The 27144-nt window shown below is 44.1% G+C and overlaps 2 protein-coding genes across 11 annotated transcripts in view; one reads left to right on the top strand and one right to left on the bottom strand.

Annotated features, from left to right (window-relative positions):
• The window catches only part of LOC126378776 (T-complex protein 1 subunit eta), a 299946-nt gene that overhangs the window by 97605 nt on the left and 175197 nt on the right, over positions 1 to 27144 (top strand). Inside the window, exon 15 of one of the 3 annotated variants that reach the window (XR_007568135.1) lies at positions 26866 to 26968. The exons of the other annotated variants lie outside the window; for them this stretch is intronic. The gene's annotated coding sequence lies outside the window, so the exon portion shown is untranslated. Of the gene's footprint in view, positions 1 to 26865; positions 26969 to 27144 lie in introns of those variants that run through there. 3 annotated transcript variants of the gene reach the window in all.
• LOC126378771 (spectrin alpha chain) overlaps positions 1 to 27144 on the bottom strand; it is a 174234-nt gene that overhangs the window by 61851 nt on the left and 85239 nt on the right. For all 8 annotated transcript variants that reach the window (XM_050027158.1, XM_050027152.1, XM_050027159.1 and 5 more), the window contains 29 exons: positions 26507 to 26712; positions 25982 to 26070; positions 24944 to 25097; positions 23796 to 23931; positions 23086 to 23298; positions 22743 to 22889; positions 20968 to 21138; positions 19781 to 19961; positions 18947 to 19119; positions 17762 to 17952; positions 16192 to 16386; positions 14371 to 14545; positions 13707 to 13819; positions 13258 to 13370; positions 12279 to 12403; positions 11104 to 11243; positions 9764 to 9866; positions 8345 to 8418; positions 8030 to 8123; positions 7507 to 7661; positions 7062 to 7170; positions 5557 to 5747; positions 5055 to 5280; positions 4108 to 4326; positions 3338 to 3531; positions 2860 to 2962; positions 1815 to 1960; positions 788 to 1022; positions 107 to 280 (listed from right to left, as the gene is read on the bottom strand). In XM_050027158.1, the coding sequence (XP_049883115.1) occupies positions 107 to 280; positions 788 to 1022; positions 1815 to 1960; positions 2860 to 2962; positions 3338 to 3531; positions 4108 to 4326; positions 5055 to 5280; positions 5557 to 5747; positions 7062 to 7170; positions 7507 to 7661; positions 8030 to 8123; positions 8345 to 8418; positions 9764 to 9866; positions 11104 to 11243; positions 12279 to 12403; positions 13258 to 13370; positions 13707 to 13819; positions 14371 to 14545; positions 16192 to 16386; positions 17762 to 17952; positions 18947 to 19119; positions 19781 to 19961; positions 20968 to 21138; positions 22743 to 22889; positions 23086 to 23298; positions 23796 to 23931; positions 24944 to 25097; positions 25982 to 26070; positions 26507 to 26712 (4545 nt within the window). The remainder of the gene's footprint in view (positions 1 to 106; positions 281 to 787; positions 1023 to 1814; positions 1961 to 2859; positions 2963 to 3337; positions 3532 to 4107; positions 4327 to 5054; positions 5281 to 5556; positions 5748 to 7061; positions 7171 to 7506; positions 7662 to 8029; positions 8124 to 8344; positions 8419 to 9763; positions 9867 to 11103; positions 11244 to 12278; positions 12404 to 13257; positions 13371 to 13706; positions 13820 to 14370; positions 14546 to 16191; positions 16387 to 17761; positions 17953 to 18946; positions 19120 to 19780; positions 19962 to 20967; positions 21139 to 22742; positions 22890 to 23085; positions 23299 to 23795; positions 23932 to 24943; positions 25098 to 25981; positions 26071 to 26506; positions 26713 to 27144) is intronic.

Below are 27144 nucleotides of genomic sequence, written 5' to 3'. Positions count from 1 at the left end.
GCGTGGAATTGCCTAAAACTCGGGAAAGGCGGAACCAATTTGGCTGATTTCAGTTTTGGAATGTTCAACCTCGCAGGGGTTCAGCAGAAGACCAATGTTCACAAACCTGGGTCAAGAATTGGTGTAACTGCAAGTGCTGGTGCAGCACATGTCTTCTGGTGTCAGCCGCGGCCCGCAGCGCGGCCCAGGCCTCCTCCAAAGCCCGCTGCTGGAGCCGTATCTGCTGCACGTTCCCACCTGGGTACAGCTTCTGCAGCCGCGCACCTTCTTCTTGGAGCACCTATAGCAGATATGTCTTTGAGTGAAAATTGAGGGTTTTGACACAAACATAATGCATACTAATATTTTAATGGGAAAGTGGTGGTAATTCCTGCAGACACCTCCGAATTTTACTTTAAGTTATACCTGCCATTTTCTTATCCGCCGAAAAGGAAAGAGACGGATGATTGACAGCTCTTAATTTTAGGAAGAATGAGTAAATGAATGAATAACCCGGGCGAATCAAAAAGGTATCGCTGGTATGCAAACCGTTTGACGTGTGCTGTCAACATAAATCTGCCGGGTTATTGGTCAATGTAAAATTTTATACGGTTGTTTTAGATTTGTGCTTAAAATTGACGTGTGTTCCATAAATTTTATGCTTGTTGATTACCCGTCCCATTCCTTTTATACGGATAAGAAAATGACAGATATAACTTAAAATAAAATTAGATGGTGTTTACAGGAATTAGCACCATTATGTGTTTTAATTATCTTATGTTGTTGTTGTTGTAAAATGTCATCTCACCTGCATCTGCGCATCTATAGCAACAAGGTCGTTCTCAATAGTGTCATGGTTCCTCAGCAGTGCGGTGGCGGCGGCGAGGTCCCGCGGCGGGGGCGGAGCGCCCAGCTGCAGCTTCTTTTCCGCAGCCCGGCCCAGCAACTCCCCGACGTCGCGGTGGAAGCGGTGGATTTCCCCGGCCGCGTGGAGCCGGGTTGCCCGGGACTGGATTTGGTCCACCAGGCGTTGCCAGGACTCGCTGTCAGGGTTGGAAAGGTCAAAATTTTACAGTGTCTGAGTCATACATAAATTACATACATAACTCACGACACATGCAGAGCCAACATACGCAACTTGATAAAATTATTCAAATTCATTTATTTCAGACATTAATCAATCAATAATTGACGGCCTCTGTGGTCCAGTGGTTGAGCGATGTGCTCACGATCCTGGAGGTCTCGGGTTCGATTCCCGGTGGGGACAAATCACAAAAATCACTTTGTGATCCCTAGTTTGGTTAGGACATTACAGGCTGATCACCTGATTGTCCAAAAAGTAAGATGATCCGTGCTTCGGAAGGCACGTTAAGCCGTTGGTCCCGGTTATTACTTACTGATGTAAGTAGGTACGTAGTTGTTACATGAGACATGTCAGGGGCCTTTGGCGGCTCAATAATAACCCTGACACCAGGGTTGATGGGGTTGGTAATCACCTCACAACCCACACGATAGAAGAAGAATCAATAATACTTTATTGCACAACGACATATACACAGGACGTAAACATACTAATAATAATAAGCACAATAGGCAGCCTTATTGCTAAACAGCAATTTCTGCCAACTACCAACCTTAGGGTGAAAGAAGTTTATGCATTGGAGCACGGGATGGTGCGATTAACATTCAAATTCGACAATCATTGTTTTAGGCCTGTGCTGGGTTCGAACCTGCGACCTCAAAATGAGAGGTAAGCGTTCTACCAACTGGGCTACCACGGCTGCTTTATTAGTTTGAATGTAGAAATATATTTTTGAATTTGATGTGACACTCACCCGAGCGCCGCCTGCCGTCTCTCGATGTCCTCGATGTATGGGCTGTCTGAAGCCAATAGCTTGTTGGCAAGCTCCTCGCATTGGTTGAAGCGCTCGGCGCCGCTTTCGACACGATGGCGAAGCTCTTCGAATTTCGAGCGCAGGATCTGTAGATAAGATATATGATAGACTACTTTCCAACTAGTGAAATCAGTTACTTTTTACTAAACGTCAAAACACGAAATTGCTATGGAATTTGTGTGAAAAAGCACACTGTGACGTCATAGAAAAACGTGATAAAATATTGCAATTTAATAATTGCGATTTTCGTTATTAAAATTCATAAATAAGTTAAATAGAAAAAGGAAATCGTTTTTGTTAACGTTAGATCTGTCTTTGTTTAGTAATTAGAATTTCATAATTTAATATCTCTGATCTAGGAAACTGCCCAATTGAATGCTATAAGGATATAAAGGGAGAAAAAGAAGAAATAATGTCAGAAACTTTTGTTTTATTTTTACAAAAAAAAAACCGTCCAAGTGCGATTCGGATTCGTGCACGGAGGGTTCCGTACGACGCCGTTTCATCAGTGGTTCCGTTACCATGGCACTTGCAACAGTGTCGAAATATCGGGAGTCTCATATCCCTGTTTAACTCGGTAAGAACCAGGTAATGGCCCCGATTCCTGGAGACACCGCCTAATATTATTTTAAGTTATATCCGTCATTTTCATATCCGTCGAAAAGGAAAGGGACGGATGATTCACAGCTTTTAATTTTAGGAAGAATGAGTAAATGAATGTGTCGGGTTATTGACTGATGTAAAATTTTTAGACGGTTGTTTTAGATTTGTGCTTAAAATTGACGTGTGTTCCATAAATTTTATGCTTGTCTATAACCCGTCCCTTTCCTTTTCGGCGGATAAGAAAATGACAGATATAACTTAAAATAAAATTAGATGGTATTTACAGGAATTAGCACCATTATGTGTTTTAATTGCATCTACACTTGTTTTTAGTAGAATAGAGTAGGCGTTGTTTACGGTGTCATGAAAGCAGATAACGTACCAGCAGGTGTTCATAATCCTGACCGTAGTCCTCGCTGGAGGCGGCCGCGTACTGCTCCTGGATCCAACTGTCCAGCTCAGCGCTCTCAGCCAGATACTCGTGTCTGTCGAAAGATACATTGAATAATTTATTTAACCGTTGCATGCGGTTACACGCGGTCACACAGCTGCCCGCGGCATCGGTGACTCAGGCCAATATAATATTTTGAAGGGTTTTTTTAATTTTCGAAGGATAAGAAAATGACAGGTGTTATACCTGTTACCTTAAAATAAAAAAGGAAGAAAAGAAAGAAGGAGAGGAAGGGGAAGTCTAAGAAGAGGTTACATGGAACATATTAAAGAGAAGGCGAACGTCGTGTCTTGTAAGGTGAAGGAATTGGTCTTTGACAGGTAAGAATGGAGAATGCTACACCGAGAAGAGCGTGGCTCTTAAATTAGTGGGTGTGTACAGGAATCAGCATCATTGTTTGTGTATGTACCTGCAGACGCTCTCAACGAGCGCGTTCTGCCGCTGCTGCGCGCGGCGCTGCAGCCGCGCCAGGCTGTCGGCCAGCTGGCCGTGGCGCTCCACCAGGGCCGCGCCCTCGGGGTGCCCGCCCGACGCCATGCTGTTGGCCGCGTGGCCCATCTCCGCGATTATGGCAGAGTACGTGTCCAGCTCCAGTTCTACGGCCTTCAGGAAAAAAAATGGTGAAAGATTAAAAAAAAAACCAGTCAAATGCGACTCCCAACGCGCAGCGACACATCCAAGGCTTGGAGTTTGCTGTTCTTCTTCTTTCGTGTGGGTTGTGAGCTGGATTACCAACCCCATCAACACCACGGTTACTATTGAGCCGCCAAAGGCCCCTGACATGGCTCATGTAACGACTACTTACATCAGCTTACATCACTACTTAAATCTCAGGACAACCAGGTGATCAGCCTGTAATGTCCTAAGCAAACCAGGGATCACAATTGTTTTTGTGATATATCCCCACCGGGATTTGAACCCGGGACCTCCGGATCGTGAGCCCAACGCTCTACTACTAGACCACGGAGGCCGTAGAAAGTGTAAAATCTAAAGACCTTGTCAGTGCGCTCAAGTTTTAAGTTTTAATATTTTTATTCTGTTTTATATAGGTGGAAACCTGTTATTGGCTTAGTTTTTAAGTATGATATTTTGCTATAATTGTTAAGAGCTGTTAGTCTCCCAAATATTAAATAAATAAAGAAATAAAATAAAATCGGCCTATGGGAAAATCACACTAACCTTATGCCTGGTCAACAGCTGCGTGGCGCGATGTCTGTCATTGCCGACGTCAGCGGAGGCCAATGCCGCGTCCTTATCAGCTAACCAAGAGTCCACCTCCAGGGCCTCGTGTAGGAACTGCTGGGCCTTCAGCGCAGCCTCCAGCCTGATCCCCCGCGCCTCCGCTGCGCTCGACACTGACGAGTAGGCGTCCTCGAGTTCCTTGCAGAGTGACTCGATCTGGTCGTCGAAATTTAAGAGTTAGAATGTGAACAGCATCATATAAGCATAAGTTAAGCAGTCTACCAAGGCGATGTCTGTTGTGTTAGCGAAAACCGCAAAGACCACTCCTTTCTCTTTCCATTTTTCGCTTTTTTCCGATTTTATGGATAAACTTGTTGAAGGTCAATTTAACATTTTATGAATCTACGTCATTTCGCAAGGTGTTATGGCTGAGGAGAAGAAATGACAAGAAACTGCAACAGCAACACATCTTTTAAATCAATGAGGGTATACATTACAAGTTATTTGATAACTAGAGGAACACATTCAATACTAGGGATTTTTTTAAATATATATATAGTTTTTAAATATATAATAGCTTCTATGCTGTTCTGGAGCTTCTATGCTGTTCTGGGAGCAAATAAAAAACATAGAAAACGTTCAGCTGCTTGTCTTCCCGGGCATGTCGTAAAAACCGACAGAGGGATTGTGTCATCTAACATGATGGACTAATGTTATGGGCGATAGGCTGATCCCTTATCACCATAAGGTTCATCATATCCAGCTTACGACATCGTATCAACAGTGGCTGCAAGTTGTCTTTGATTACTTGTGGCTCTGCCCACCCCATTAGGGATTACGGGCGTGAGTTTATGTATGTATGTATGTATGTTTTTAAATATATTTATGTATAAAATAATACATATAGAATTGATAGCTCTGAGAATGTCAGCAAGTCCACAGACCTTGTCGCCCTGCGGGTGGCCGCCGTCCACGAGGTCCCGGCCGCGCCGCAGCACGCGGTCGGTGTGCGGGCGCCGGCCGCGCAGCTCGTGGCGCAGCTTGTCGTGCTTCTTGAGCTGCGCCTGCGCCGCGTGCAGCGTGCCGGGCAGCGCGTCCGCCGCCGCGCCCGCCGCGCGCTCCGACAGCCAGTCCAGCTCGCCCGCCACCTCCGCCGCGAACTTGTGCAGCCTGGGGGAGGGGGGGGATTACACGATATTTTACAAGAAGACATTTACAAAATAGAACTGTTTTATTGCCATGTGTGGTCCGGTCTGTAGCGTTCATCTTTACATTCTCTATACAAGGTCGGCGCCGACCAAAACCATAGTCGGCGCCGACCGAGAAAAGGTCGGCAACGGAGCCCAAGGGTCTCAATAACTTGTATATTGGTGTCTTGTCACTTTGCCGACCTCGATAGGGGTACAGACTTGTAAGTATATCTATGTCATATTTATTTAAACTTACTGTAAACTGGTCTGCAGCGATTCTCTCCTCTTCTGAGCGCGCGGCTTCAGTTTCTCTGTGGCTTGTAGCAGTTGTTGGCACTCGCGCTCGATGGCCGGCGCGTCGAAGTGGCCGCTGGAGACAAGGTCGGCGCCGGCCGAGGACAGACCTTGCGCACGGGTCTCCCATTGGATCAGTTCTTGTTCTAGAGCCTGGGAGTATGGTTAAAACATGAATAGGTTAAACGGAATACCGGGGGGATTAAAAAGGCCACAACTTTACGTTGAATGTGTTAGATAGAAATTAAACTAATACAATTTTGGAATCACTGTTTACTTTCATGTGGTTTTAAACTAGATATGACAATATTAAATATTAAAACAACCCGGTGTATACAAACACAGACTAATAAGAAAAAAAGAATATGGCGACACCGGGAAAGGTAGTCAGTAGTGCCAACCAAACAAACATTTAATCAAAAAGGCGGGCGGGCGCTCTGATTGGCCGTCCGCTGCGTGTTCGTGAATGTGCTTTAAAAGATACAGGTGCCACACAATGAAGAAATTAGTCTATTCTATTATATTCTTGTTTCTGAAAATTCATCTAAAAAAGCAACAATGCTATTTGACATTTGTGTGCATTGCGCACTTACTTTTATATGCGCAAACGTCAAATTGAAATATTGCTTTTTGAAAGAATACCTTCGATGTGACTTTTTTAGTCCCCCTTTAGTGAAATTAATGTCATCGCAAAACATATCTTATTTTTGAGTTTTTAAATGTCTGCCTAAAATTGACGTGTGTTCCATAAATTTTATGCATGTCGATTCAAAATTCAAAACTATCTTTATTCAGAAGGTAACATAGTTAGACATTGAATCGTCAATTTTTACATAACAAACGTCTCATCCGCCTAAAACTACTGCATGATGATGATTGTTCGTCCCTTTCCTTTTTGGCGGATAAGAAAATGACGTTTGAGACTTACGGTTTAATTTGTAAAAAAAGTTAATGTGATATGGTTTCAAAGTCTATACATATTAGTACTCGTAACCGTACAAGTGTACTATATTCTCTACCGAAGGTTGTCTGGAAGAGATCGCTCTTAACGGCCGCCTTTGCCCATCTTAGGCCGGGTTTCCAGTGACGCGTAGATGGGCGGAGGAGAGCGGAGATGTGCGGATGTGACCAATCACAGCGTTGGAGAGAGCGAAAAATTATTTGTTTGTATTTCTCGTGTATGTTGTTTTTATTATGTGTTTTGATTGTAAGTTATGTAATACTCCGTGTTTTATATTATATTTTTGTTTTATATTTGTTACTGTGGTGTCCCTTTATAATAAACGTTTCTTTCTTTCAAAAACGTAGACGCTCTGTCACTCTCTCCCACACGGTGATTGGTTTCTGATTGATTCCTGCACATCTCCGCACAGCTCCGCGTCAATGGAAACGCAGCCTTGGAATAAATAAATGTCTTGTAAATCTGTGTGCAATGAAATGCTTTATTATTATTATAAGTTTCCTCACTTGATGTTGGTTCAGCAATCGCTTGCAGCTCCTCAGGTCCGTGCTGGTCTCCTCGCTGTGCAGGGCTCGCTCCAAATCCGTCAGGCGAGCCTTCGCATCGTCAATAGACCTGTTTGAGGTTTACGCGGTCATTATCATAATTAAATCACATAATACCGGGTTCTTACCGCGTTAACCAGGGATACGAGACTCCCGATATTTCAACACTGTTGCATTTCGTATAAAAGAAGTAAAAAAGTGGGTACTTTCGACACAAGTAAATTTTATTCAAAAGCGCCCTCTATTATCGAATAGAAATACTAAAAAAAGTAAAGCAGTCACACATGTAATCACTTAAAAATGTAGTTCAGAAATTAAAAACTAGATGGCGCTAATAAAAATCGTGTAGTTCTCCATTTAGTCACTAGATGACACTACGTTTTATTACATGAAAAAGTCCACTCACCGTCGATGCTTCCTCTGCGCCGCAGCCTGTCTCAGTTTGCTCCCTTTGTCCCTAGAGGCAGCCACTAACTCCTCCCACGCCGTGTGTAGACCGTCCAGCTTCTCCGACACCTCCTGCGCACGCGCCGGGTCGGATTTCTGGAGGGATTGCCCGACCTGAAGGGGGTGAAAAACTTGTATGAGTTTGGTAATTCACCTCACAACCCACACGATAGAAGAAGATCATAATTAAAACACATACTACCGGGTTCTTACCGGGTTCAAGGCACTTGCAACATTGTTGAAATATCGGGAGTCTCATATCCCTGATTAACGCGGTAAGAACCCGGTATTATGTGTTTTCATAAACCTGTTTCAAAAACAAGTTAACAACCCTGACACCAGGGTTGATGAGGTTGGTATTCCATCTCACAACCCACTCGATAAGAAGATGAGCCATGTCAGGGACCTTCGGCGGTTAATAGTAACCCTGGCACCAGGGCAAATGAGGTTCTATCACTATCGAAGCAATCTAAGTCACTCACACTTTCAACATTCCTCAGTTGTTTCTCGTTCGCCTGCAGCTCTCGCTCAAACGCTTCGTGTTTCTGCAGTTTTCTTTCCAAATTCGCAAGATCCCTGCAAGGAAATATCACGTTAAAATAATGTCGCCACCTGATATCATTTTGTCATGGTCATTTTATCGATTCTGAGGGAAAGCCAGCAGTTGGAAGGTCAGCAGTCGCTTCTGTAAAACCTGACAGGTCCGGACCTGTCAAATCTTCAGGTTAGGTAAGCGGACCCTGGGAAAAATCGGGATAATGCTGGGGGGATGATAAAGGAATCTTTCTTTTACGTACCTGTAACTTTGATCCTTGGCAGTTCTTGTCTTGTCTTCAATCCACGCTTGTAACTCTTCCACAGACGCGATGAACTGAAATGAAACCCAAAAATGTTATGTTATGTTAAGTGAGGTCCAACTTGTTTAACAAGCGGTAACGAGTGAACTACCTACTTCTTCACTACCTTGTTTAAATTATCTATCTACTTTTCTTGCTTCCTCCACGTTCATCAATCGTTTCATACACGCACGCCGGTTCAGAGTAGTTTGAACTGTACCTTTTCTAAAGACATCTCCAATGACGCTTCTATGATGTTTTTACGTAATGAATCCAATCATGTTGTTCTGTCCTCAATAACTGTTTATACCGTGAGTGTTATGTATTGTCATAGAATAATAATATTAAGTACTTATAGAACGGCAACTCTCCGCTACCCACCAGCGTCTGAGCTAGGTTTACCTCACCCTCTGAAAAATAGTTTAAACTTGAATCGTTTGGCGTCAGACGTCACACACACAGATGCGCGTGTACGATAACGTCAATGTGTAGTGTCTGTGTAATACGAGGTGTGTTATGTGGTATGCTGACTGTTTTGCAGTAGCAGTTGCAGTTTTGCAGTAGATCTATTAAATCATTGCTTGCCAGTGGTCATTGCAGCAGATTGCAGTGTATTATATTTTATTTAGGTTTGCATATGTTTTGTTTTTAGTTTTATTTATGTTTTTTCTTTTGTTTATATAATTAATGGCCCCGATTCCTGCAGACACCGCCTAATTTTATTTTAGGTTATATCCGTCATTTTCGTATCCGTCGAAAAGGAAAGGGACGGATGATTCACAGCTCTTAATTTTAGGAAGAATGAGTAAATTTATGTGTCGGGTTATTGACTGACGTAAAATTTTTAGACGGTTGGTTTAGATTTGTGCTTAAAATTGACGTGTGTTCCATAAATTTTATGCTTGTCGATTACCCGTCCCTTTCCTTTTCGGCGGATAAGAAAAGGACAGATATAACTTAAAATAAAATTAGATGGTATTTACAGGAATTAGCACCATTATGTAGTGTTCTCATTTCCGTAAACTTTTTTTTACTACCTGTTGCTTGTAATTAGCCTTTATTTATTATTAAGATTTTGTTTGTGTAAATAATGCTGTAAGCTTCCCGAATAAAATAAAATAAATATATAAATGTGGAATATAGAAATAACACGGGATATTTTAAATATCTTTACTCCTTATATTTTAACAAAATCCTCTAACACGACCGACATTGCACCATCGACTCGCCTTTTTTACTTTTAAAAACTGCCTTACGTCCCATTCATTAACCATCCTCCTTTCACACCATAAACAATCAAATTCCCATTCATTATCCTTACATAGTATTCTCACTTTCCTACATAAATAGTCCGGGGTGTGGTATTGTGTGTATGGTCACCTGCAGGTGCGCGAGGCTGGCCAGCAACGCGCGGCGGCGCTGGGCGGCGGCCTGGCGCACGGCCTGGCGGCGCTGGAGTACCGCCTGCTCACGGGCCTTGATGCTGCAGGACGAGTTGAAGAAATACAAATGAGAAATTGGTATATTGGTCATCAGTTTAAGAGCCACACTCTTGTCGGTGTAGCATCCTCCATGCTACTTTTTTGGGAAAAGTAGAGCAGTGGTTTCCCTTCTGCCTTCCGCCCCGCAGTACTCTGTCTGACGCGAGTGGGATGGCGCCCAGAGTAGTCTATTACAAAGCCGTACTAGGACTCCTGTCCTCTGCCTCTGAATAGTACTGACAGTTCATATTAACACCTAAGTTTTTTATATGTCTAATTATATTGAAAGTTTCACGGCGCATTGGCGCTTCTGCACTGTAAAGTCGTGAAATGTAAAAAAAGCCACGACATACAGGGTGTTAGTGACATCGTAACGAATACTGAGGGGGATGATTCAGACCATGATTCTGAGTCGATATCAAGTGGAATTTCCTGTCGGAAAAGTCATGACAATTTTAGTGTTTTTTAAATTATTTTCCGTTCTATGCTTTTGCGACGGAAAATTTTACTTGATATCAACTCAGACACCAACCCGCAGTGGAGCTGCGTGGTGCATTATGCTCCATACCCCCTCCGGTTGATTGAGGGGAGGCCTGTGCCCAGTAGTGGGACGTATATAGGCTGTTTATGAGTTTATAAGTATCAAATTCAAATTCAAAAATATCTTTATTCAGTAGGTAACATAGTTACACTTTGAATCGTCAATTTTACATAACGAACGTCTCATCCGCCTAAAACTACTGCAGCTTCTCACAACCTGTATAGCCGGGGAAAAGAAGCTGCAAGAAAAACCTCGGCACAGGGCCCTAGACGTTCTTTAAAAAAATAAAAATAAACATAAAATATTGGTATACAATTGAGTAATTTAGCTGCCTAATATCAGTTCACAGACAGTTAATCCCATGCATTCATATCTTCTAAATAATCACTAACTTTGTAATAACCTTTTTTGTAAAGTTTTTGTTTAACTACTGTCTTAAAACAGTTGAAAGGCAAATTCTGAATGTCAATGGGAATCTTATTGTAAAAACGTATACATTGCCCCTTAAAAGATTTAGTAATCTTATGTAATCGACTGACTTGTAAAGCAAGTTTATTTTTATTCCTGGTATTAACAATGTGCCGATCGCTATTTTTTGCAAATAATCCTATCCTATCAACTAAGGGTCATGGTCTGAATCATCCCTCAAAGTTCGGGGATGCCGATTTATAATCTAATATACAGAGCGCGCTACGTACTGTTCGCTGGCGTAGTGCGGCTGCGCTACGAGGCCCTGAGCGCGCGCGGCGAAGGCGGCGGCACGCTCGTCCTGCGCCGCCAGCCGCGCCTCCAGCTCCTCGTGACGCTTCAGCAGCGCCTCCGCCTCGTCCACCGACGACTGCCGGAGGAAATGCACAATTACTAACAAAAGTCAAGAAGTGAAGTGAAGTGAGTGAAGTGAAGTGAAGTGAAGTGAGTGAAGTGAGTGAAGTGAAGTGAAGTGAGTGAAGTGAAGTGAGTGAAGTGAAGTGAGTGAAGTGAAGTGAGTGAAGTGAAGTGAGTGAAGTGAAGTGAGTGAAGTGAAATGGGTGGAATGGAGTGAAGTCGTGGCTCGCGCCGCGGCTTATGCTGAGTGAGGCCCTTTTATAAAGGACACCACCACCATCGTCGACCAGTCCATACACTCAATTATTTGTATTTCTCGTGTATGTTGTTTTTATTATGTGTTTTGATTGTAAGTTATGTGTTACTCCGTGTTTTATATTATATATTTGTTATTTGTTTTGTATTTGTTACTGTGGTGTCCCTTTATAATAAACGTTTCTTTCTTTCAAGTGAAGTGAGTGAAGAAAAGTGAAGGGATGTGAAAACTACTTAACTACTTATACAAATTGTAAATTTATGTTATTTGTGCATATCTTAAAATTAAATTAGGAGAAAGAGAAATATAAAATATTTATTTGCCTTTGAATTTGAATTAACTATAATTCAAGTTGTTCGACTTGTCATCGACACGAAAAAAAAGATGGAGAATGCTACCACAAGAGTGTGGCCTTTGAATTAGCGATAACGGCGTCTGTGGTCCAGTGGTTCGAGCGTTGGGCTCACGATCCGGAGGTCCCGGGTTCGATTCCCGGTGGGGACATATCACAAAAAAAATACTTTGTGGTCCCTAGTTTGGTTAGGACATTACAGGCTGATCACCAGATTGTCCGAAAGTAAGATGATCCGCGCTTCGGAAGGCACGTTAAGCCGTTGGTCCCGGTTACTACTTACTGATGTAAGTACGTAGTTGTTACATGAGCCATGTCAGGGGCCTTTGGCGGCTCAATAGTAACCCTGACTCCAGGGTTGATGGGGTTGGTAATCCACCTCACAATCCACACGATAGAAGAAGAAGAAGAAGATTAGCGATGATGTTATCTGCACTCACCCCGCAATGGTTGTACTCGAGACAAGCCTCGTGCGCGCCGCTGCTCGCGTCTATCTGGTCCGCCTCGCGGTTGAAGCTCTGCAGCTGCACCAGCTGCTTCAGGTAGTTATCCTTGGTCTCCCAGCCTGAACGGAAATTAAAGAAAAGAAAGAACGAAATATTTATTACTGAAATCATCGGTTCACCTTATGATCATTTCGACAAACATCCGTCTTGCTTTTTGTAATTGTTTAGAGGAAATTTGATACGATGTTATTGTCTTTTTTTTGTGTGTGGCGCCCTTTTTACCGACTTCAAAAAAGGAGGAGGTTCTCAATTCGACCATATTTATATTTTTTTTATGTTTGTTCGGGGATAACTTCGTCGTTTATGAACCGATTTTGATAATTCTTTTTTATAATAAATTATTTATATTCCACGGAATAGAAGAAAGATAATAGAAATGCCCTAACGCGCATTTTGTATAACCGCTGTCGCCTGTTCAACCCCACTCTCATTTCCTACTACTCCTGCAAACTGATAACTACGATAGCTCTACTGCTTCTCAAATTCCACAACCACTTTACCGGCAATGCAATTTTATCATTACTTTTCGTAAAATACTGCATACAAAACTATTTTTTTTGATAAATAGCCGATCATATTAAGGTTTTTAGCTTTCTGACTGACCTCAACAGCCTCCGTGGTCTAGTGATTAGAGCGTCAGGCTCACGATCTGGAGGTCCGGGTTCGATTCCCGATGGGGACATTGTCGAAATCACTTTGTAAGACTATCCTTTAGTAAAGACTTTACAGGCTTGGTTCACCTGGGTGAAAAAATAAGATGATTCCGTGCTTCCGTCCCGGCTATTAGCCGTCAAATCACCTCCAGCAACCCGCCGTGAAGCAGTGTGGTGGAGTATGCTCCATACCGCCTCCGGTTGATTGAGGGGAGGCCTGTGCCCAACAGTGGGACGTATATAGGCCGTTTATGACTGACCTTTCTGCACGGCCTTCTGTTGATCCTCCAAGTATGCTATCTTCTCCGCTACGTCGGTGAGCGCGGGGTTGGTCGCCAGCAGCTGCTTACCCAGACCTACCACCTCCTTGAACCTGCACAGAATATTGTCATTACCAGGGTGTTAGTGACATTCTTCTATCGTGTAGGTTGTGAGGTGGATTACCAACCTCATCAACCCTGGTGTCAGGGTTACTATTGAGCCGCCAAAGGCCCCTGACATGGCTAATGTAACGGCTAGGTACTTACAACATCAGTAAGTGAAGCCAACGGCTGCTGAAGCATGGATCATCTTACTTTCGGACAATCGGGTGATCAGCCCGAATCAGGGCTCGATAAATGACTTCGGTGATATCATCACCAGGATTCGAACCCGGGACCGCCGGATGTTGAGTGCAACGCTCAACCACTGGACTACGGAAGCCACTCACTCATCATCGTGCGCTTTGATATCATCCAGCAACTCTTGATGCTGCTTATTGAGAGCCTCCGCTGTCGCCACGTCCTTGGCTGACGCCTCCTGGGACAGCTGATCTTGCACTTTCTGTCGACAAAAGAACATTTTACAGTCTCAACCAGCATCATTCCCAACATACTTGCACGCATATTGAAGGACTATGCGAAGCGCTTTGTGCGAATAGTTAAATAATAATAGTAGGGATATCTACCAAATAGGGATGGACCTTGGATGCTACTTAAGTTCTATGACGATCTTGTAACGTAGCGAGTAGGCGCCGCTACTTCAAAACCGCACCCCTGATGCCGGGCAGCAGCAGTATCAGTACTGGTTGGAGGCCGAGGAAATGGATTCTGCTAGGGTTCTACTTAGAACATGACCGATTGAGAAATTGGTCGGTGTACTGCGGAACGGGAGGCGATTGGGGCAACCACCGTTCTACACGCCCTATCTATGGAGTAATGGCGATTACTCCACCGACAAGAGCGCAGCTCTTAAATAAAGAGAGAGAGAGAGAGACGGAACCCGGCCGTACGATGGTAAAATGGAGGTGGAATGAGCTCGTGTAGATCACGGGCACACTCTTCGGCTTACATAGCGTGCTAAGCATGTTCTATAGACATCCTACTGCGTCGTACCTGTATCCAATCCTGCAGCATAGTGCTGCTGTTTCTAAAGATCTGGTGTCCGACGGCGCTCTCGAGGCGGCTGCGGCGCTCGGCGGCCTGCGCCTGGCACCGCTGCCACATGGCGTGGATCTCGCGCTGGCGAGCCTCCACATTCGCCTTCTCGCTCGGATACTGCGACTTCACGCTAAAGGAGACCAGATTCAGATTGAAATACAAGTACAGTCATGAGCAATATAATGTACCAACTTTAGGACTCTGTTGCACCAACATATTTGACATTTAGTGAGACTTACAATTCAGTTTGTCAAAAAAGTTAATGTGACGTGGTACCAAAGTGTATACATATTAATGCTCGTGACCGTACGTATGGATGTTAGTGACAACGTAACAAATACTGTGGGGGATGAGTCAGACCGTGATTCCGAGTTGATATCAAGTGGAATTTCCTGTTGAAAATCCATGAAAATTTTAGTGTTTTTAAACTATTTTCAGTTCCATATTTTTCCGACGGGTAATTCCACTTGATATCAACTCAGAATCATAGCCTCAATCATCTCTCAAAGTCTTCTTCTATCGTGTGCATTGTGAGATGGATTACCAACCCCATCAACCCTGGTGTCAGGGTTACTATTGAGCCGCCAAAGGCTGACATGACTCATGTAACGACTACGTACTTATATCAGTAAGTAGTGACCGGGACCAACGACCAACAAATAAGTACGTAGTCGTTACATGAGACATAGTAACCCTGACACCAGGGTTGATGGGGTTGGTAATCCACCTCACAATCCACACGATAGATAGAGTCAGTCAGTGAATGAGTGACTCGCTTTTATAATATGGATAGTAGGGATAGGGTTATTACACATACATAAACTCACGCCTATTTCCCACCGGGGTAAGCAGAGACTATAGAATTCTATTTGCTTCGATCCTGACACACGCGGTTATTATCATAATTAAAACACACAATGGTGCTAATTCCTGTAAATACCATCTAATTTTATTTTAAGTTATATCTGTCATTTTCTTATCCGCCGAAAAGGAAAGGGACGGGTAATCGACAAGCATAAAATTTATGGAACACACGTCAATTTTAAGCACAAATCTAAACCAACCGTCTAAAAATTTTACATCAGTCAATAACCCGACACAGTTAGTAGACAGCATGTCAAACGGATTGCATACCAGTGACGTAACTTTTTGATTTGATTCATTTACTCATTCTTTCTAAAATTAAGAGCTGTGAATCATCTGTCCCTTTCCTTTTCGACGGATATGAAACTGACGGATATAACTTAAAATAAAATTAGGCGGTGTCTGCAGGAATCGGGGCTATTACCTCTTCTTACCGCGTTATTCAGGGTTATGAGACTCACATCCCTGAGGAGGCTCATATCCCTGATAATAACGCGGTAAGAACCCGGTGTTACGTGTTTCAATTAGCACGGATGAATTTTAAGTGGAAACTAAACATACCTATGTATTTTACACCATTTTAGGAGGCTGCATGCGAAGAAAAACATTTCAGTTTAACAACAGACAAGCAGCCGATAGGTTTAAACAAATATCAACAGTTTTAATTACTGTTTCTTACTGTGTGATAACGCGCACGCGTGAACAAAACATATGATTCGCGCGCGATCCCTTATGCTCCATACCCCCTCCGGTTGGTTGAGGGGAGGCCTGTGCCCAGCACGGGTTGGTTGATGGGTTTGCTCTTGGCCCCAGACTTGCGCGAAGATGGAGCTCGCCCAGAAGGCGCCTGTTTATGTTTAGATGGATTGCTTCGGTGTGGTCTTTGGAGCTCCCAAGTCCAGCAGTACTCACGAGTCGGCCAGCAGGCTGACGGTGGTGACCTTCTCCCGCAGCGGCTCCAGCTCGCGCTCCAGCTGCGCGTGGCGGCGCTGCAGCGCGCGCACGGTGCGCAGGTCGGCGGCGGGCGCGCCGCTGGCCGCCAGCTGCTGCTCCTTCTCCGCCATCCAGTCCAGCGCCTCGTCGCACGTGCGGCTGAACAGCTCCACGCTGGACCAACAACAATCATTCGTCAACTACTTCTAAGATACCAGAATTCAATAGGTAAAATTCAACGAGGAACTTTCCAGGCTACGTTCTCTGAAAATATATTCAAATTCAAAAATAAAATTCAAGAATATCTTTATTCAGTAGGTAACATAGTTACACTAAAACTACTGCAGCTTCTCACAACCTGTATAGCCGGGGAAAAGAAGCTGCAAGAAATACCTCGTCACAGGGCCCTAGATGTTCTTTAAAAAATAAATAAACATAAAATATTATTATACAATTGAGTAATTTAGCTGCCTAATATCAGTTCTCAGACAGTTAATCCCATGCATTCATATCTTGTAAATAATCACTAACTTTATAATAACCTTTTTTTGTAAAGTTTTTGTTTAACTACTGTCTTAAAACAGTTGAAAGGCAAATTCTGAATGTCAATGGGAATCTTATTGTAAAAACGTATACATTGCCCCTTAAAAGATTTAGTAATCTTATGTAATCGACTGACTTGTAAAGCAAGTTTATTTTTATTCCGGAGTTTATTTTTATTCCGGGTATTAACAATGTGCCGATCGGTAATTTTGGAAATTATAGATGGCGCTTACCTATTTTCCCATTGCTCGGGTACATAATTATCGAAATATATAATGCAATGGCGGATTCATATATGAAAATAATTGTTGCTTGATATTTGGATCAGAAGGAGCTCGGTGGCGCAGCGGTAAACGCGCTCGGTGTGCGATTGTTGAAGTTAAGCAACTTTCGCAAAAGCCGGTCATAGGATAGGTGACCACAAAAAAAAAGTTTTCATCTCGAGCTCCTCCGTGCTTCGGAAGGCACCGGCAAGGTCCCGGCTGCATTAGCAGTCGTTAAGAATCACCAATCCGCACTGGGCCCGCGTGGTGGTTTAGGGCCCGATCTCCCTATCCATCCATAGGGAAAGCCCGTGCCCCAGCAGTGGGGACGTTAATGGGCTGATGATGATGATTTGGTTCAGATATGTATAGAATTATGTTCCTACCTATATTGCTGTAGTATTTATTTTGGCATAACGGCTAAGGTGCCAGTAGTTTAAGTGACCTTAATAATGATCTAGGGGAAACCGTGGTAGCCCAGTTGGTAAAACGCTTCCCTCTCACTTTGAGGTCGCAGGTTCGAAACCAGCACAGGCCTAAACCAATGATTGTCGAATTTGTTTTCGAATCCATGTTTGAATCATAAATGATTATCACGTGCTCAGGAAGGAAACCATCGTGAGGAAACCCACATTCCCGAGAAATGCGTTTCGGAGGTATGTGACCTAACCTGTATTGGGCTGGTTTTTCCTTCGCGGGTTGGAAGTTCAGTCGCTTTTCTAGATTCTTTAGGAATATTTCACCTAGAAGCTCCCTCCAAGCTCTTTTCCTTCTGCTGTTTGAGCCGCAGCAGGCGCTCCCACTGCTGCCGCAGCTGCTGTCTTCTCGCAGTCGCCTTGCCCGCCTGGCTGTGTTTAGCAGCCACCAGCTCCTCAGCCGCCGCGTCAATGTGTTCCAAACGCTTCGACGCCGCTGACAGATCGGTCACGAATTTCTGATGAAGACATATTAGAGGTTACCAAATATACTTTATTATACACAAACAGAACATACGTGGTGTCGGGGTCCCCACTTGTGGTGTCTTATTTAATTTTGCTGCTTTGTAAAGTTCTACTAGGAAGGCGCTATGACCCGCACTTCAATATATCATCTGACTGTAAATAATTATCAGGAGGATCACGAAAGTAAAATAACTATTTAAAGTTGCTTTAATTATATTATTCACTTTAAAGGACTAACAATTAAAATTTTGAAGAAACGTTAAATACACCGAAAATATTTACACGGTAATTAAGGTCGGGCATAGTAGCTAGCCCGGTGACGGAACGGGAAAGACTGGCTAGCCGCGGGGCAACGCAAGCGCTGCTACCAAAAATGCTGACATAACAAAATTGTATTAAATTTGTCGCTACACATACAAAAACGATTGATGAATGTGGAGGAAACAAGAGAAGTGTCAGGATCGAAATTTCGTAGTCTCTGCTTGCGCCGGTGGGAAATAGGCGTGAATATATAATATAAATGGGCGGGACATAGGCTTGCGTTTATGACCTTCATGACAGGATCCGTCCATGATCACAGGGACTGTAACCTGGAACCTGACAGAGGTGGGTATTAACTGTCAGTACTATTCAGTTGAGCGTTCGGCTCAACTGAATCACGGAGGTCGCTGGAAAATACCGTGATATGACTTATTTTGTTCTATGATCTTGTGACGTAGCGAGTAGGCGCCGCTACTTCAAAAGCGCACCCCTGATGCCGGGCAGCAGCGGTATCAGTACTGCTTAGAGGCCGAGGAAATGGATTCTGGTAAGGCTCTGGCTAGAACATCACCGATTGAGAAATTGGTCGGTGTACTGCGGAACGGAAGGCGATTGGGGGCAACCACCGTTCTACACGACCTATCTATGGAGGCGATTACTGCACCGACAAGAGCGCAGCTCGTAAATAAAGAGAGAGAGAGGCTTATTTCAAAATCCAAGTCTTACCTCATACTTCCTCTTGGCGTTCTCGACGCTGTCATCAGTCTCCTCGGTCCTGAGCATCTTCTCCTTGTCACGGATCCACTTGTCGAAGTCGTCACACTCCGCGAAGAACATGTACAGCTTTATCGCATCCTCCAGCTGGGCTTGGCGCGCCGCCGACAGACTGAGGAGCTCGTCTGGGGAAGAGGGTAACATGATTCTATAGCATGGTCTGATGATAAAAAAACAGCCGTGCTCTAGTAGTCAGAGCATGGGGTCATTATCTGGAGGTCCGGGTTTCCGTTGGGGACATTGTGTTGGCAACGCCGACACAGAACTTGTATTAAAAAAATACTAATATAACTTAAATTTTATTGACGTCACTACCAGGGGGGTTAAAATGGCCACTTTGAAGCAATTCATCTAAGAAAGCAATATTGCTATTTGACATTTGTTTGCATTGCGCAGTTACTTTTATATGCGCAAATGTCAAATTGCAATATTGCTTTCTTATTGATTCGGATTCGGAAGGCACGTTAATCTACTGGTACTGGCTATTAGCCGTGAAACACCTCAACCAATCCGCAATGGAGCAGCGTGGTGGAATATTCGAATTCCAATTCAAATTCAATATGCTCCATACCTCCAACCTTTACTCTTCAATATTAGTAACTACATAATTAAGTTCTCTTTGGAAATCTGCATAATCAAAACAAAAAGTATAACTCAAGGAGATTCGCCCAATCCCGTCTATCTCGAACGGGATCTCGTCATATTATGCTTCGGGATTGATCCCGAAAAATTAGACGAGATCCCACGAGATCGGGATTGCATTCCTTAACAGAGTATCCAACTCACCGTAGTCCTTCTGTATGTCCTGTATCCTGGTGTCGACGTCGGCGACTCTCTCGACGGGCTGCGCACGCGACGCCCGGCGCGCCGCCGGCTTGCTCCTCTTGACTGGCACCACTTGCTTCACCAGCACCGTCTTCTTGACGCGCTGGACAGTTCGCACTTTCTCCGGACGGCGGACTTGGACCTGCAAGCGAAGAGAAGGTTCATTCTCTGTCTGCCTTTGGTTTTGGTTTCATACAGGACCATATTCCGGCCTCAGGGGGAACAGAGTCATCTTCTCTGCTCTCCACTGGGGCAACTCCTGTTCGTTCGTTCGATTGAGTTCGTAGACTTGTCTTAATAATATTAGTACTCATTATTAACAGCCTCCTTAGTCAGTGGTAGAGCGTTAGGCTCACGATCCGGAGGTCCTGGGTTCGAATCCCGCGGGGACAAATCACAAAAATCACTTTGTGATCCCAAATTTGGTTAGGATATTACAGACTGATCACCTGATTGTCCGAAAGTAAGATGATCCGTGCTTCGAAAGGCACGTTAAGCCGTTGGTCCCGGTTACTACTTACTGGTGTAAGTAAGTAGTCGTTACATGAGCCATGTCAGGGGCCTTTGGCGGCTCAATAATAACCCTGACACCAGGGTCGACACGATAGAAGAAGAAGTTACAGTTGTCAAATAGCCAATTTCTATTTTATTCTTATACTTACTGGCTGAGTACTGCGGGGCGGAAGGCAAGGGGGTGTAGCGGACCCAATTAGTTGGCCACCTAGTTCCGCTCACATGCAACAGATGGCGCCACATTCAATAATGCAGTCTTCAAGCGGTCGTGAAACGCGGTATCAAAGTTTACACAGCAAGACGCATATATACAACTTCTAACACAACACTGTTGGATCGTCGATCCCTAGTCACACTATCAACTTGTGGCTAGCGAGGTACTACGCTCAGTTCGGTACCCTGAAAACATCTTTTGGCAGCAGCACACCCACGCCGCCAAAGGGGAAACCACTGCCCTATTTTTCCTAGAAAAGTAGCATGGAAATGCTGCATCGACAAGAGCGTGGCTCTTAACACTTTCAAGGACAGAACGTCTATGGACGTTCCGATTCCAAAGTGTCATACTACCTATTATGAACCATCAATGACCCATGGTCTCTGTCCGTGAAAGGGTTAAATTGATGATGATGACTTACCGGCACGACTCTTGGCTCTATCTCCCTGACGTAGTTGGCAGGCACGAACCCGTCGGTGCGGTCAGCCTTCCTCACCGACCACCAGTCAGGGTTGGTCTTGTTTATGAGGAACATCACCTCGCCCTTCGCCATCGAGATGCCTTGCCCCGTGAACGGGTACAGGGCCTTCACCTGGACATGAAGATTGTCGTTAATCGCAATTGTTTTAATGTGTTTTTTTACAGAAACAGTAATTGTGGTAGTTTGTTACGTAAGCGGTACCTTCGCCCGCCTGCTCACACCCGTACGCCGTGACCAGAGTCGTTCCACGAGTTCAAGTCAGCATAATTAATGGAACAGCCAGCCTGCTGAGCCAGCGCCCGAACGCGATGCGCTGACGTCAATCACGCCACTAAATTGTGACCTCGATTTAGCCATAATGTAAAATAGATTTTAAGTAAAATTCAGTGTAGTCCTAACTTCGGACTCATTCGCACCTAGGTTAGTTAGGTTTAGCTGTAAAAAAATATAATTTCATTCTAAGTGATTCTAGTTTCTCTTCTTCACCCTCCGTCTGTCGCTCACGTAATTAAACAAAAACTAAATCTAAATAATATGTAATGTAAATAATAAGTAAAAGAAGAAAATAAAATAAGTGTTTACCCCTGTTTTCTCCCCACCCTAGAATAAGAAATAGAATAGGATAGGAATGAAAAGAATGAAAGATGATGAATGAAAGTGCGAGAGGCATAAAAGCGAGAACTTGAATGGTAATAGAGGACAAGAATGAAAGTGTGCCAGTGTAGGGCCCTATTGGGAAAATAGATATATAAGGACTAAAGAGAAATAAACTATGTATGCAGTTATATAAAGTCCCTGCCTATCCTGTGCGGCAGGGGTACTAGAAAAAAAATGTGTTTTTTTAACATGCTTCTACGCTGTTCTGGGATCAAATAAAAAAACATAGAACACGTTCAGCTGCTTGTCTTCTCGGGCTTGTAGTAAAAACCGACAGAGGGATCGTGTCCTCTAACATGATGGACTAATGTTATGGGCGATAGGCTGATCCCTTATCACCGTAAGGTTCATCATATCCAGCTTACGACATCGTATTAACAGTGGCTGCAAGTTGTCTTTGATTACTTGTGGCTCTGCCCACCCTATTAGGGATTACGGGCGTGAGTTTATGTATGAATGTATGATTTTTTTTGATCGAAGCCTTATCATGCAGACCCGGCTGGTGTTCTTATACCATGGTTTGTATGAAGTGTCCGGGGTGTGCCTACAAATCTTATCTACCTTATCCCACTGTTGGGCAAAGGCCTCCCCTTGATTTTCCCACTCCTCTATGCTTTGCACGATTTCCGGCCAACAAATAGATAAAAAATATATCGTGTTGTTTCAAATTCAAATTCAAAAATATCTTTATTCAGTAGGAAACATAGTTATACTTTGACTCGTCAATTTTTACATAACGAACGTCTCATCCGCCTAAAACTACTGCAGCTTCTCACAACCTGTATAGCCGGGGAAAAGAAGCTGCAAGAAATACCTCGGCACAGGGCCCTAGACGTTCTTTAAAAAAATAAATAAACATAAAATATAACATTGTTATACAATTGAGTAACTTAGCTGCCTAATATCAGTTCTCAGACAGTTAATCCCATGCATTCATATCTTCTAAATAATCATTAACTTTGTAATAACCTTTTTTGTAAAGTTTCTGTTTAACTACTGTCTTAAAACAGTTGAAAGGCAAATTCTGAATGTCAATATTTGTGTTCCTGCAGTCTCACCTGCGGAACGCTCCTCTCCTCGGTGACGGTGCGGTGCTCCAGCCGCTCCACGGGCTCCTCCTCCCACACGTCAGTGGGCACCAACCTGGACTCATTCACCCACTCTTCCTCTGACAGGGGCTGGGCGGCCTCCACCTCCGTTGGTAACTGGAAACAAAATATAATTGCTGAATTAAGCGATTCAAAGAATGTAATTAAAATCTTCCCTAATGTTAAAGATCCAACAGCCTCCGTGGTCTAGTGGTTAGAGCGTTAGAGCTCACGATCTGGAGGTCCGGGTTCGATTCCCGATGGGGACATTGTCGAAATCACTTTAATTGATGATGATGAAGAATAAAGCTACCTGCAGCGTGTGGATCCCGTTGTCCTTGAGCCTGGTGGCGGCGGCGGTGAGCGCGTGCAGCTCCAGCCCGTAGGCCGTGATGTGCTCGCGCAGCGCGCGGTGCCGCGCCAGCAGGGCCGCCGCGGCCGGCGCGTCGCGCCCGCAGTCGCGCACGGCCAGCAGCGCGCGCTTCTCCTTCATCCACGACTCCGCCTCGTTGGCGTCGCCGTAGAACTGCCCGACACGATACGAAAATAATAGATAGATAGATCATCACCAGCCCATTAATGTCCCCACTGCTGGGGCACGGGCCTTCCCTATGGATGGATAGGGAGATCGGGCCTTAAACCACCACGCAGGCCCAGTGCGGATTGGTGGTTATTAACGACTGCTAATGCAGCCGGGACCAACGGCTTAACGTGCCTTCCGAAGCACGGAGGAGCTCGAGATGAAAACTTTTTCCTATGACCGGCCTTTGCGAAAGTTGCTTAACTTCAACAATCGCAGACCGAGCGCGTTTGGTCGCTGCGCCACCGAGCTCCTCGTAATAATCAATAGTTTACATCCAATCCTGAAGCTTCCTGTACGGTCACGAGCATTACACTTTGGTACCATGTCACATTAACTTTTTTGACAAATTGAACTGTAAGTCTCACTAAATGTCAAAGGTGTTAGTGCGACAGAGTCCTAAAGTGGGTACATTATATTGCTCATGACTGTGGACAACTGACCTGGTGAGCCTCAGCAGCGTCTGCCAGCTGCTTCTCCCTGGCGGCGGCCAGTTCGCGGAGTGTCGCCCACTGCTGGGACAGCGACGTCAGCCGGCGCTCGATCTCCGCGCTCTTAGGGTGGTTGGCTTCGATCAAACTGGAAATTACAAAAGTAGTTTTATATTAGCACTTCTTCTATCGTGTGGGATAACACGGCTGGGTAAACAGCATTTTACCCAGCCGGGACAAGGGATACAAAATATTCAATTAAAACGCCGTAGGGACTATGAGAAAGCTATTCCGTTTATTTTTAATTATAAAAGAGGATCAAGTTAAATTTTCTCTCCTTACTGGTTTTTTAGAAGCAATTATGATAACATTTACTTTTCTTAACATAACATAACAAATACTTTATTGCACAAACAGGAAAAAACAAAATACAAAACAAAAGAGAAATACAATTAGTACAATAGGCGGCCTTATTGCTAAGTAGCAATCTCTTCCAGGCAACCTTTAAGTATAGGAGATATTGAATATTATGCAATATAGCGGGATAGTGCAGCATGGGAATACTTGTGCATATAAAAATAAATACACTTTCGACTACATAAACTACATAATAATAATACACATAATTATATTTGTTATAATAAATAAATATCAATACTTAAACTTCTACATATACTATGGAAGAAAAGGAGTAGATAGATTATGATGATGAAGAGGACATAGAGGTAAGGAAATGCGCCTTGACATTACGCCTTTTCTTGTCATTAGGCTTTAGGCATTAAGCGCCATATAACAAGTTCTTGAGAAATATTTTGTTTTTTAAATTTAAAAAAAGAATATCTCCCATTGGCAGCGCTCAGACGCCACACACACAGTTGCGCGTGTTGATAACGTCAATGTGTAGTGTCTGTGTGAAAAGAAGTTGATTGTATGAAGTGTCTGTCACAGACAAGCGCCATCTAGCGAAAACGGGATGTAACAATTTAGCTAGCTGGCCACATATTTTATCATAAAACAAAAGAGAAACACAATGGAGTAGCAAGAACGACGCCGTTTTATTTTCGCGCTCCTTATATTCATTATATAAAACCAAATATATCCATATCAATTATCTATTTCTTCAGTGTCTGGGGTGTGCTTTTACTCTGATCGCTACCCACCTCTGTCCTTTGGCACGGTGTCGCTGAGACACGTGTTCCCGAGCACGGAGTTCGTGCAACAGCGCCGTGTGTTTCTGTTTGAGCGCCAAGACCCCGCGCAGGTCCTTAGCGGCCACGTCGGCGCGGCAGATGCGTTGCTTGTCCGTCACCCACGCTGGGAACAACGGACACAATTTTCAAATACAAATATATACAGGGTGTTATATGATCCACTGTCCGGCCAAGAAGTTAATGCCATCCACGGCAAATGTACAATAAGTTACATAAAAAAAAACTAGGAATATGATCCGTGCTTCAGAAGGCACGTTAAGCCGTTGGTCCCGGTTACTACAAGTAGCAGTTACATGAGCCATGTCAGGGGCCTTCGGCGGCTCAATAGTAACCCTGACACCAGGGTTGATCAGGTTGGTAATCCACCTCACAACCCACACGATAGAAGATTTCGTTAGAAAACTTTGAGGGATGGTTCACACCATGATTCTGAGATGATATCAAGTTGAATTTTCCGTCGCAATAGTATAAAATTAAAAATTATTTAAAAAACTACAACAAAATCATGAATTTTGCGACGGAAATTCCACTTGGCATTAACTCGGTATTCGTTACGATGTCACTAACACTCTTTACTTTATTGCCTCAAAATATAATAAAAAATCAACATAAGAAATTCATTAAAGACCCATGACTGTATGAGATCCGTCCCCTCCATCCAACAGGTAAGTCATGTCAGGGGCCTATGGCGGCTCAATAGTAATCCTGACACCAGGGTTGATGGGGTTGGTAATCCACCTCACAACCCACACGATAGAAGAACTAAAAAGGTTGATTGAGGGGAAGATTGTGTCCAGCGATGGGACGTCTACAGACTGCTCATGTATTCAACTAGGTACAGTCATGAGCAATATAATGTACCCACTTTAGGACTCTGTCGCACTAATATATTTGACATTTAGTGACACTTACAGTTCAATTTGTCAAAAAAGTTAATGTGACAGGGTACTAAAGTGTATACATATTAATGCTCGTGACCGTACGTACCTTCTTCCTCATCGTGGTCCTCCAGGAACTGGTACAGGTTGCGAGCATCCTCCAGCCTGGCTTTCCGGTCCTTGGCCGCGGCCACCAGACTGCAAAGAAAATAAACACCAGTCATTCTGTTTGCTTCTGCAGGTAGCCCAGTTGATAGAACGCTTGCCTCTCACTTTGAGGTCGCAGGTTCGAATCAAGCACAGGCCCAAACCAATGATAGCCGAATTTATTTTCGAATTCATGTTTGGATCATAAATGATTATCACGTGTTCAGCGAAGGGAAACATCCTCAGGAAACTCACATTCCCGAGAAATGTGTTTTCGGAGGTATGTGACCTTATCTGTATTGGGCTGGTTTTCCCTTCGCGGGTTGGAAGGTCAGACAGGCAGTCGCTTCTGTAAAACCGGACCTGTCAAATCTTCAGGTTAGGTAAGCGGACCCTTCCCCTTGGGGTTGGTAGATAGTACCCGACCCAGCGAAATCCGAAGTATCAAGAATGTCAACAAACAGCAGTAAGTAACAACCAGTCTCACCTGTCGTAGGCGTCCTCGACGGTGGCCAGCTGCGTGGCGAGCTGCTGGCTGACCTGGGGCGGGCCGGGGGCGGCGGCGCCGTGCCGTGCCAGCCGCCGGATGCTCTCGTCCAGGGCGCCCAGCTGCAGCTCCTGCAGCGCGTGCGCCTGCAGCAGGCGCTCCACGTCCACCAGGTGGCGGCCGACTTCCTCAGATTGGAATTGCGCCTGGAAGAAGACATTTCGGTTAAATACAGTCATAATTAAAACACATAATAACGGGTTCTTACCGCGTTTAAAATAGGAATATGAGACTCCCGATATTTCGACACTGTTGCAAGTGCCATGATCACGGGATGGAAAAATATCTTTATTCAGTAGGTTACATAGTTACACTTTGAATCGTCAATTTTTACATAACGAACGTCTCATCCGCCTAAAACTACTGCAGCTTCTCACAACCTGTATAGCCGGGGAAAAGCTGCAAGAAAAACCTCGGCACAGGGCCCTAGACGTTCTTTACAAATAAAAAAATTGCGGGGAGGCCTGTGGTCTGCAGAGGGACGTATGTAGGATATTTATGTCATGTATATGCAACAAGTAAAGGTAACGCTATTCAAAGCTTATTGTCAATCCTTTTACACCTGCAGTCTGTGGGTG

Source organism: Pectinophora gossypiella, chromosome 27, assembly GCF_024362695.1.
Source record: "Pectinophora gossypiella chromosome 27, ilPecGoss1.1, whole genome shotgun sequence".
NCBI classification, from domain to species: domain Eukaryota; kingdom Metazoa; phylum Arthropoda; class Insecta; order Lepidoptera; family Gelechiidae; genus Pectinophora; species Pectinophora gossypiella.
This window is presented reverse-complemented; position numbering and strand designations above follow the sequence as displayed.